Here is a 12,841-nt window from a genome sequence, read left to right on the forward strand (position 1 = left end):
ACTTATCAGAAGAAAACTACTCTTACAGAGAGGATCAACACAATAAGACCTACAGGAGAACACAATATTCTACAACAAACTGTATTTTACTGATACCTAGAAAGGTGGAAAGAAAGTGTTGATGGCTGAAAGGTCTTGACAGGAGCAGAGGCCACAGACACAAACTGAGACACAGGAGGTTCCCTCCGAACATCAGGAAATGCTCTTCTGCTGTAAGGCTGACAAAGCGCTGGGGCAGGTTGCCCAGGGAGGTTGTAGAGTCTCCATCCTTGGAGATACTCAAAAGCTGTCTGGAAACAGTCCTGGGCAACCAGCTCTAGGCGGCCCTGCTTGAGCAGAAGACTGGACCAGATGATCCCCAGAGGCCCCAGCCAACCTTAACCACGCTATGATGCTGTGGGTGCTAAAACAACGGGAGGGATGGACAGCTGGGGGAACCACAAGGAAGAAAAATGAAGGAACAGACATCTGGAAAGGCCAATACGAAGCTGAGAAGCAAAACAGTCTGTAAGGGATGATCTAAGAAATCAGCAAGAGAGACAGGGCTGGTGGGTAAAGGAAAGGAGTCTCTCCTGTGGTTTACGAGAAGCTGAAAGTCTGTTGATTGCCAGCATTGTTTTTAAGGAAAAAGTTGACTTAGCACGAAACAGATCTTTATTCCATATTCCCAAATCTCCTTTTTCTAATTCCAAATCCGTCCTCTCTTCCCATCCTTAAGAATTCTACATTCATTTATACCACAGTGAACATAGCACTTGGCCAGAAAATGGGCAGGGCTCAGAAATCCCTGTAGTTGGCGGGGAAAATAACCCACGCTGAAATGATGAGCGCAGCACCGAGCTTACCCTGCTTTGCTTCCAATTCTGCCTCTTTTTACATACAAGATTACAGAATTTTGTCAAGGGTAGTAACTTGTTTCCCAAACTGCAATTAAAATCGCTGTGCCTTAACATTACAAAAGAGTCCCTTTTCAGGAAGAAGTTTTGGTTTTGTTTTTTTAACTTGAACAAACATTTGTTTCAACGTTACAAATGGAAATAACGTATAATGTTTAGTAGTTACACCACCCCCCCCCTTGCTTTTTTCCCCGTAAAAGATTTGACAGCTAGAAAACACCTCTTTATTCTAGGTGGGATTACATGGGGCATCTCCTTTTTCCCTTCCCTGTGAGGAAAGTTCTCATTCCTCCTGCATCGCTCCCTTCCCTAAAAGTAGAGCTCATTATATTGAATACAACATTAACAACATGGACTTCTCTCATTTTATGAAAATTAATTAATTCATAAAAGGACACCAGTAATGCTAGACTCCGTTAATAAAACAAAATAGAAACAATGTCCCAAACCCAAACAAACAAGAAATAGAAACATCACACAGTTAAAGAATTCCTGATTATTCTCAACACATGAACCAAACAATGGAAAAGAAGCTAGAAATATGGAGACGCAAAATATGTCACCAGTCACACGTCAAGATGTTCCAATGATCTCAAGTTTTGTAATATTACTATATTGTGTTTTGGTTTGCCAAGTACTACAGTAAATTGTTGGCAGGTCCACTATTTGTAAGAAAACAAAAGAAAAGACCCTTTGTAGTCAAAGTAGAAATTCATAACCTGTTAACACTAATACAATTCAATTTGATTAACACAGTTTTACATGGAGCAACAAATTAGGATTACTCCTTCTCCCACACTTTGTTATTAACACAAATAATCGCTTACAATAAGTTATAGAGGCAGCAGCCTCTGCAGTTAATATGATTAAATCTCTTCCAAGTCACACAGTGTTCAACTTTTAAGATAACATGATCGTGATTCTGTGTCTAATCATCTTGAGCAATTTGTAAAGCTCTTTCAAGTCTATTCTGGTTCCCCCTGTAATAATGGGATTTCAGACCTGTTTATTTTTACTAGGCTTCTTTCCACTGAAGAGTACAGTTTGCAAAACCACCTTGGGCTCAGCACTGAGGTGATGGAGAACCGCTTCCAGCAGCAGATCCAGCGGAGTCTGTGTCTGTCAGGATTTCTAGCACAGTGCTCCACTGCTGCCTGCACCTTCGGAAAGGAGCATCGGCCCTCTGTGACAGCCAGGATGATTTTGATGAAGGATAATGGAGAGACTTATCTATATGCATTCTTCAAGCTTTAAAAATAATTATATGTGTCCCTCTCTCCTCCAACATGAAAACTGCTCTCAGATGTCTATTGAGGAACTTTGTTAATTATGACATGTAAAGCCAAAAGAAAAATGCAGCTATCACTAAATTCCCTACACAGTAGCGAACCAGCAGTTCTTAAGCTTGAATTTCTTTTTTTTTTTTTTAAGTATTTAAAATTTACAAAACTTCCCACTTACAATCACACTTTCTGTCCCCTTTGCTGATTTTCATAAGGCTGTTTTCTAACACTTGGGATAGGAGGTGTAATACATGGAATACAGGACACAATTAGAACTAGCTTTCCTTTCCCCTACTCTGTTTTTCTAGCAACAAATACCTGCTACAACTTTTTCACTTTCAACTTTAATAACTGGTAATTACCTTCTTGGAGAAGCTAGAAAAGACCATCCAAGTTCCCTACCACCAGCAGCTTACTACCAGAGGCAGAAAAACAACAGCCAGAATAAACGATGAAACATCCTTGTATTAAGCTTTAATCTAGACTCCCTCCACAAACCATTAAAGACACTAATATTCAACACAAGTTGTGACTAAACACTCCTGACGCTCCCCAAAGCCTGCAGTCTCAAGTACAAAGCCTTCTCAACATCGCTCGCCATCTAAACAAGTAAGAAGCCAGAGACCAGCATGCGCAGTCAAAGCTCATCCCCCATCCACACGAGAATTTCAGCCTCCTCTTTTACGGCTTTCACCACCGCAACCATATTCCTGTATGGCCTCTATAAAATGCTGCTGCAAAAATGGCTCTTTTGAGGTCCTCTGCTTGTTCTCCCTATAGATCTATGCTAAACACAACTTCTTCTCTTCAAGGACTCCCCAACTCTATCTCCTTTACTTCGCAGCTATGAGAGTAATTCCACAACTCCCTCAACTCAGCCGGCATTTCCATCAGCTGCCGCCCTGACCCTCAGCTTCCGCTGGCAGTGCCCCTGCGCTCTCTTACGCTTTGCGAACTGCACTTACAGGGCCACCTAATTAAATTTATAAACCCTTATGTCTCGATGCATTTTTAAGGCTTATTCCTGTCAAACTGACAAACGTCCGCCAACTGGCCGCGGCATCACCCTTCCTGGCAGGTTTTGTCCTTCTACACACATTCAGTCCCAGTGTTAAAAACTGGCAAATGGCTACAGACATGTGCCTGGCAAAGAGATGACAGTTCTTCACCATGGCCTTTATCTCGTGTGTTAGCTCATCTGCTTGTCTCTCTAGACTCTCAACCTGCCAGAAGAAAAATCACACGCTGTTACAACAGCACTGGGTCCAGTATAATGAGATCCCTCCGGTAACTGAAGCTTTTGGGTACTATCACAACAAATATTTACAAAAGCAAGAACAGATATTTATCTCGTTTCCTAAGCAGCAGCAGGAAGCATTAACGTTTGGTTATCCCGGTTATCCCTTTGGTATATAATCTGCTGTACTTAGCTGAAGATACAGGTCAATAAGTAATACCGTATTTTGGCAGGTACTCTAAAAATAGCAGCTACTGCTCCAGAGCTTTTATTTTTGTCAGATACAGACTTGCAAAACCAGAAAAAGAGCATCTCCATAACTGCACCATGAAGGCATTCCCATTAGACTATTTAAAAGCAATAGGTTCAAACAGCTTTTATTAATATAGGCTTAAATACTAACGGATTCTTTTCCTGGTTTATCTGCCCAGATGCACATCTCATACTACAAAACTAAAGAAATATTTCTTGTCTACCACAGTCCTGCGTAACTAAATGCGTTTCCGAGAGAGGAGCAATAACCAGGCAGCATCAACACCACCCTCTCATTACCTGTTTCCACAGTGTTTTCTGTTTCTGCTGCCTCCAAGCCATCCATACTGTCTTCATCCTCCACTGCAGTTTTTCCTCTACTCCGAGGCCTGCAAAGATAAGAAGAGAAATACTCTTTTCAAACTGAAAGCACTTGTAAAATTTTGAAGTTTCAAATTTATCCGGGATTTAAATAATTTCATTTTGAGGGATCAATGTCAGCATTATGTAACATTTAAGCTAACCCGTGATTTGAGTCTTGCACAAATCAGAAGTTTCCTCCCCTTTTTTTCCCCGTTCTAGGTAATGTTCCCAACAACATACAATTGAGTCAGTCCGCCCCTTCAGTTTTTCTGATTACAAGAAAAATACAGTGACAAACTTTTACTGATCAAAAAATACATTAAATTGGCAAGATTTTAAGATATGAGCATCCTATTTACTCCACATAGGAGATAACTATAGACAGACATGAGAGAACACAATCCAAAATCTGGCCAGTAGTTACACACACTGTAACACAGACACGAATCCATTCAGAGCATCCTTGGAAGAAATGTCTATAGAATAATAATGATGCTAAAGCAACTAAATGGAAACATGCATCACTTTCAGTGAAACAAATATTTTGACACGCAAAATAGTTAAGAGAGACGGCTAGATGTCATCACATCAAAAAAGTCATCACGTGAGGACAGCACATCAAAACAACAATACCTAGCAGATCCGTTTCGATTTCGAGCAAGGTCTGACAGAAAGCAGATAGGTTCGCGCCACAAATTCCAGCTTTTTTTCCCCTGCCTGGCTCTTCGGCAACTACCGCGGTGGGCTGCTGAGAAGCCCAAGCATCCAGATTCCCAGCTGTTCGGCAGCCCATTTGACAGGGAGCCAAGAGCTTGGCACCTCGCCTCCCAAATTTTCAGGCCTCTTGGCAAGGTGCCCGGCGCGCTGACGGAAAGCCTGGGAGACCCTGGGAGCTTCTCATTCCAAGTACACAAATTCTGAGCGGTTTGGGGCATCTCAGCAGTTCCAACCTCCCAGAGCTCCCAGGCAACCATTCACCCAACCAACATGCCTTGAATGGGGATGCGAGGCAGGCCAGCACATGGCCACCCCGCTTGCCACCCCCCGAACAGAAAACCGCTCCGGTTCCTCTTTCACAGAGGACTCTGAAAGGTTTGGGTTTAGTTCTGTTTTGGGGGGGAAAAGTGGTTTTGGTGTTTTTAAGTGATTAAATCATTCCAAACCAGCACTTCCTTTTTTTTTTTTTTTTTTTTTTTTTGTTGTTGTTGTACAGATTCTTATAATACTTAAATCTACCCAAACTAATTTCGCAGAACTAGATCTACTAAATCAGCTACAAAATAAACTCTATTGTGCAATGCCTTTGGTTCTCATGGATCAAAGCGGATAACGTGCACAGAACTGGAAGCATCTTTGGAGTCTATGTGTGTTGCTCTCCTGCTAGAAGCGGAGTGACTGCCTTGGACTGCCCAACAAGAAAACCTTCCCATTGTGTTGGGATCGGTTTTGTCTCTGCAAAGGAGGAAAAGAAGAATTAAAATGAGGCTCAAACTAAAGCCTGAAAAAACCCACTCTATTTACAAAGGAGCCAGGGGGAAGAGGAAAGCGAGAAGAGATGAAGGGACTGAAGGACTTTTCTTGACATCCCTGTGGAATTTGTTCAGGACAACACTGGAAAATGTGGGCGCAACGGGAAGCCCACGGATACAAGACTATCTTCCCCCTTGCCTGCTTATCCATAAGCAGTCAGAGCATACACCTAACACACAAAATAGCCACCTTAGAGAAGACGGAAGCCAGAATTCCCTTCTGGTGTTTGCCACTTTACAAGCTTCCAGAGTAGTTTCTTAAAACCTGTGTTTCGCAAATACTTAAACCAGAATAAACCGCACAGTGACCAGAAGAAACTCTTACATTCCTCCCTCCAGCCACCGTACCAGCCCATCCACGCGTGCAGCAACCAGCGAGCTGGCTGGAAGGTGGATGGACGTGTTTTGGAAGTGGGAAGGACAGGAATGTTTCTCCCAGCAGCATCTGAGATGGTCACACAGATTTATTCCCGTCTGTAACGAAGAGAAGGCAGTAGAACAAATGGGACAGCACATTCATTGGATAGAATGGGCTCTTCCAGCAAGGCTGAGATACAGCAAGAAAGAGGGAACCCTCTTCTAACGCTTCCAAAAACAATGCAGCTGGTAAGAAAACAAGAGCATTCAAGTATTCCATTTTTTGTAGTTCTTCACAACGTCCCAGCACACCAGCCAGCACCAAAGGACGGGATGGGAACACAGGTACATGAAATCACTTCCCTCGGCGCAGGGATGCTCGAAAGCTTTACAGAACACAACCAGCTAAGAACGGGGATTATTTCTAAACCCTATCCTAATTATTCTTCTACCAACTACCCGTCTGCAACACAAAGTTACAAGGTTGTACTAAACCAGGATTACTTTGCAATCATCACAAAGGTAAATGATAATTCTGCTTTCTTCCCAAGTACCCCATTTCAGCGCTCTCCAACACAACCCTGGAGGTGGAGGTCACTGGATAGTGGAAGATGACAATTGTTTATGTTTATTTAATAATTCACATACACCTTTAGATTTTCTATTAAAACTACATTTCAGGTATTAAAGACCGAAGTACCTTACAAAGCCTTTTTAAACATTTTGTTTAAACAAGAGCAGCATTCACTCCTCAAACTCCCTGCCGTATTTTAGCAACCTATTTAACACTAAGGAAAATCAGAGGTTTCAATTAATTAAACATAATTGCCTCTTTCAGCAAAAGATATAACCACATCTGCCGTTTTCTTGCCATTCCCCTCCCCCCAAAATTCTACATAAAGCCTTCATAATGCCGTGCAGGTTTTAAATAAAACTGAAGAAGTGGTGGAAAAAAAATACCACATTATATCATAAACTTATTTTTGCTAGTTACATTCATTTCACAATCATCAGAAGAGATTTTATAGCCTACAAATTTACATTTGGCTTAGAGAAAAGAATAATTCAAGTCACAAAACAGTGAAATATACACTGTACTGACAACTATAATTTAATGTTTCCACAGAAAATGCCATTCGAAAAGGCCATACAGCATACCTAATCATCGCAATCAACATTTGTAATAAGAATGGATTGTTTAATGCTATTTGCATTAAGTTTATACATTTTAATTAAGAGTTTTATACATAAAGCTTTTGGCTGGTTTGCATAACACTAGATTTTTCCACTGACAAGCCCTGTTGATTTTGTTATTTTTCTATTTACTTATTCCGCTCGCCCTTAAATAAGGGGGGAAAAGCAACCTGTGCTCTGTTCTTCTCCTGGGGCTTGACGACTTCTTCTGAAATTCATCCTTCTGAAGGAGGATGTGAAAAGGCTGCTGGGGCAAGACGTTTGCTGCCTTAAAACAATTACGGAACAACAGCCCATGACTACTCCCCTTCGCTCACAAAAAGCCAGTCGGTACTGAACCAGAATTGCTATATGGGACATTATAACCTCAGTTCTGCTCTATGTCTCCAAGCTCCATCCCAAACTTTCTTACTAGGAGGAGTAACTACATCATGCTTATACACATCATTGCAGAAACCCCACCGGCTCGGGACGGCAGAAGCGCTCAACACAGACGAGCCACGTCTCCAACAGCTTACAAACCAAGAACAAAATGTACAGGCAGAGCCTGGCCGATACGGACCCGACAAGAAAACAACAATAAATATTAGTCAGTACAACAGGCAGTGGGCTTGGTACGCAGGCTGAACTGCTGCCAAGGCTTCCGCGATTGGCTTTCTCGCTCTTTTTTCCTACAATGGAGTTCAATTTAGAAGGAAAAAACAAAAGCACATCTATTTGTGTTTAAAAGAACAGACCCACTGAGAGAAATATAACTTCTTTAAGCGTTCAAAGCGTGTTCAGCATTTCATGAAACGAAGTCAACAAAAGACAAAACTACACTTTTTTATGTATATAGGACTCCAGTTAAATATAATTACTGTCTACAATAATTTTACTCACATTTGTGTAAAATGGAGTCATTTATGAGAATCTTCTGTGACCTACTCCTAACTTTGTTATCAATTAGATTTCTTAGCTAATGCCTTTCATTAATCGCCATCCTTAAACACACCACAGTAAAAAAACCCCTCGTAATTCTTCTCTGGGTAAGCAACTAATTAAAATTTAGGAAGAAGAGCCCAGAAAAGCCTTCTGTGGGGCTGAGCAGAGCGTCAGGTGCCCCCTCCACCGGGGGAAAGCCTGGCTGAATCCTTCGCTAGCCCGACGAGATCACCGGGCACCCCAGCGGCTTCTGCTGAACTGCACGGAGAGCACTCGGACACACAATCTGGGAGAAAACAGGAAAGCGTCTTATTCACCTGTCAGTAATCAGACACTACTACTTTTAGTCTTTTTTTCTTTTCAATGTATGACTTTTTTTTTTTTTTGCATGTTTGGGTTTACCGTTTTGTTTTTCTTTTAAGGTGACATCAATAGCACCGTAACCTGACAAGTACAACGCAGGTCTAAAGTACACCGTGGATCTCACTCATTCTTTCCACAAGGTGACCAGAAATGAGGCCATGGGCCAACGTCTCCTGCAACCACATGCAATAACTGACAAAGCTACAATCCTCAGATCCCCGTCACTGCCAGGCTGCTAGTTTATGATTACCCAGAAGTTATTGCCAGACACCAGTTTCTGCAAGTTCTCCCCGAGTTGCTACCAACACAATCAGGCGACAGTTTGTTCAGACCATCCATGCAAACTACCTTACTAACCCAGTGCATTTTGTTCCAGGCTTTTGAGAACGTGTACATATGAACCGCTCCAGAGTTTACCCCTCTTTCTCAAATGCCAAAACCTCCAGATCATTCAGGGGAAAAAAAACTACCTTCCTTCCTACGCTTTGTGAAGTGCTGAGCAAAATGCTGGTACTAAATATATAAAACAGGGCCAATAACCTTAAAAAGTGGTATAACATCTGGGATACAGTAACATCCTAAACCAGCACAGATGTCTTGTTAAATGAACATCTGTCCGCAGCCTTACCCTGGAAGACGGTACAGGAATGATTTATAGAAAGGTTCAATTAGCGCTGCCGTCAGCACGGGGAGTAACGCCTTCGTGTTCACGCGACAGTTTCACAAGTGAAAGCTGTTACAGTCTTTTCAAGAATCTCTTTAACAGGTGTGCAAAAAGCACACGCTCCCACAATTTCTGAGCCCTAAGTTGTTAAGTGCAGCTGTAAAAGTTTAACTGTGCTGAAGTATAAGCTAGAACACCTAAGGTTCAGCCAGTAGCCCCACACGAAGGGAAGCACAGCAAGTAAGAATCCACCCAGGGAGACATCTACAAGGAAAAGGGGTTTTTTTTCCCCTCTCTGAACACTACTTTTCAATGTAGAACTTCATTACTTCGAAGAGTTGAGAACATTCTACACCCAAGTCTGGATAAAATGAATATGGCTCTGGAAGCAAGGCAGATGCCAGCTAGCTAGAATTGATTTCTATAGCTCTAAACACTAACAAGCCTAAAATAGGAAACTCGCTGTCATATTGACTCCGGCTTCAAACTGATTCCGATTTAAAAGGTTCTTAAGAGGATTTTTTTAATTGATCAATCAGTAACAGGTGAAAATACCTTCAGCACTTGCCCTCCACAACATTTTAGTTTGCACATTATAAAAAAGAAAAAAACCTCAACATCTGCTTTCTTCCTATTTACTTCTTATATTAGGTATGCGTGTAATAAAGGCAGAAGCACCCTGATGTATGGAAAAGATGTGCAACAGAAACATCACAAGTGATACGAAGGTGAAAAAAAGCTTGACGTTTTAGTAATAGAGAGAAGTGAAAGACTGTAGGAAACCGTTTTTGTTTAACAGCTACAAAACCAGACTTATTACAATTTCATTATAGAATTTGCTCAACCTTCAGTTTCATTATTAAAAGATCTCAAAAATATACTTGATATTGCCTATTAGTCTCCTGGTACAATCAAAGGGAAGTGCGTATCTTAATACTTCTAATTTATAAAGCATAATCATCTTTTCATAAATTACTACATCAAAGAGAAGTGACCCAGCTTACGTTTGAAACCAAAACATTGCAACTTCCCATCTCACATCTCTTTTAACCAGTAACGATCTAAAAGACATTAATCATTCACCCAGGCTGTAACATGTTCAGAGCTGAAACTTTTTTAACATCTATATTTTATACAGTTACCTCTGAGAGCACTAAGCACCTGAAATGAAAAAGTATTTTAGCCTTTGAGATCAGGGATGTCTGAGAAAAAGCATAAAAAGAACCCAGCCTGCGCTCCAGAATTCTTATCTGAACTTTTCCAGTACTCCCCTGTGAAAGGGAGATTTGTCAAAAATTTCTTACCCTATCCAAAGAAATGCAAGCAGGACTCTTTTCAAGATTATTTGTACTGAATGTCATAGATGCATCTTTGCTTTCATTCTAGAGTACAGTCACTGTTGGCAAACAGAAAGCTAATACAAGGGAAACGCACTGATCAATGCAGAGCTCTTGAGGAAAAAAAAAAAAAACCTGTCCTGAAACAGGACTTGAGTAAAATATCATGCGTCACAACGAATTTGCACTGCACAGTTTTAACAACAATTTAAAGGTCAAATGCATTAGTACTTTTAAGTAAATGTGAAGTTTGGGTTATCTGTATTGCACAGTTAACCTGTATTGCCTGGGCTCTCGGGCCAATACTGCAGCAAAATTACTTGCCACGGGAGACTGAGAAAAGGCAAATAGGATGTCCTGCCGGCAGGCGCTCATCAGAACTGTCTACCCGAATCTAAGAGCCATAATTGCTGTAACTGGAATGTCATTTCACTGTTGGAAAATCTTAATCTCAACTCAATTCTGCAGAAGGCCACCAGATCCAGGAGCCTGAAGCTACACTCTGCTGGGTGAGGAGGCTGCTCTGGCCAAAGCGACCGTCTTCAGCGTTTTCTCTGCTCTTCCCTGAAGTTATTTGTAAAGATAAAGGAGATGAAGACTATCCTAGCTGAAACAGAGCGTTACTAACAAGGCCATGACATCTTCTTCCCAACTTCAACCCATTTGGGAACATCCTCAGTGGGCTGGCGACAGAGATGGAGGGGTCACAGCAGCCAAGGACCAAACTAGGAGGATTTATTACCAGTAACAGTCAGAGTCACGTAAATATAATAAACTTTTCACATGAGCCCATAAAATACCCATGGAGTCACAGCTTCAGTTACAGACTAAAATGCTGAGGGTAGGGCTACTACACGGCAAGGTCCTGCTGCGCACCTTTTTGTGATGCCATTACATGAGAAAATCTGAGTTCGATGTTAAAAGAACGAAGCCAGGTTGCCTGATCTAGACGTATGGACCGTTCCGATTTGGAGACAGTTCAAACAGCAGAGCGAGAAATCATATAAAAGGCTTTGAGATCTTTCAGCTTTCTTTTTATTTTTCAAACCAACTGTTTAGACATCTATACATTCTGTAACTGAAAATTACTTTTAGTGAAATATCTGTCACGTTAACTCAGCAATATAGAGCATCCAAAACTGCTACAGGTTCTTATTTCTCAAGAACTACCTTCTCACTGATGGGCAGTCTCATTGTCTGACTTGCCATTCACAGTTTTAGTTCCGTAGCACAAAACACATTACATATGACCTTAACCATTATACACATTTCAGAAATAATGACATTACCAAAAAAAAAATTCTGACGTAATTGCGACCTTCTGACACGTTACATACTTGCAGTTTTGCATGAACTACATCCTTTATACACTTGTTACCAATGCACTTGGCCATATTCACTGTTAAAAATGATGCAAAACAACATACCAAGAATTTAGCACTTGCACTATTTTTTAAAACCTTTTGTGGAACCACATTAGACAAACCTTCAGGAGCACCAGCAGCTACGAGCTGCCTGCACGTTCCCAACTCCCAGCTACCTCTGTGTATCCACCTGGCTCCGGACCGGGTAACAGCTCCGTTCTTAACGATTGCTCCAGACAACAGTGCGTGTGAGGCTCTTGGATGAATTTGCTAAATAATGCTTATCAAGACCCCTGAATGATTTTCACAGGTTCTTTTTTTTTTTTTTTTTTTTGACAGGCAGGGAGAATGGAATGGCAACACCGAGAGACCACTGACATTGTCAAAAACACCGATGTTCTAACCTTGGCAAGAATTTCACGTGTGCAGCTGCGCCATCCAACACTACTCGTCCACACTTCTCCTGCCTTTAAGTCAACAAAACTGCATCAAAATATGCTACTGCCTCAAACACTGTCTTTTCTTGACGGGTAGCGTAAGCATCCACTTGCATCAGAACACAAGATTTGTTTCTCCATGACGACGGCTACAGCAAGTTTTAACTCCTCCGATCTTGTCACAGCCATGATGCCCAAAATGTTTTACCCACAACAGGACCAAGGTCATGCCTTTTTTTAAGAATGAAGAACCATCCGGCTGCTTGCTCTTTCATACGTTGCAGGGTTTGCCTGCTACTCTCTCCTGAACAGAGGTGGCGATACAATGGTAAGGACTGTAATTCTCATGTCTGGTGGTTTCAAGATCCCGTACATGAAATTCAGCGGATCTGAGTCATCGCGCATGAGAAACAGCTGCCAAGTACTTGGAACTTGGTGGAAGTTTTGGTTTCTGTGAACAGATTTTTGTAATTTTAGCACCATTAATTAAGAGGCATTTTCAAAGACTTCCTTTTGAAACTTTGCAGCCTGCCGGAGCCTTACCACAGGAAGATTGTGAAGATTCTTTCAAAACGCGTTTGTCTGCTTATGTTAAATATTCTCACTGGATATATTACGTGCAGGTGCAGACTGTGCTGCCC

The 12,841-nt window shown here is 41.5% G+C and overlaps 1 protein-coding gene across 14 annotated transcripts in view; it reads right to left on the minus strand.

Moving 5' to 3' along the window:
• Positions 1–12,841, minus strand: part of KMT2C (lysine methyltransferase 2C) — a 203,739-nt gene that overhangs the window by 149,389 nt on the left and 41,509 nt on the right. For all 14 annotated transcript variants that reach the window (XM_063324375.1, XM_063324376.1, XM_063324379.1 and 11 more), the window contains one exon: positions 3,969–4,057. In XM_063324375.1, coding sequence (XP_063180445.1) covers positions 3,969–4,057 — 89 coding nt within the window. The remainder of the gene's footprint in view (positions 1–3,968; positions 4,058–12,841) is intronic.

The sequence above is a fragment of the Chroicocephalus ridibundus genome, chromosome 2 (genome assembly GCF_963924245.1).
Source record: "Chroicocephalus ridibundus chromosome 2, bChrRid1.1, whole genome shotgun sequence".
NCBI classification, from domain to species: Eukaryota; Metazoa; Chordata; class Aves; order Charadriiformes; family Laridae; genus Chroicocephalus; species Chroicocephalus ridibundus.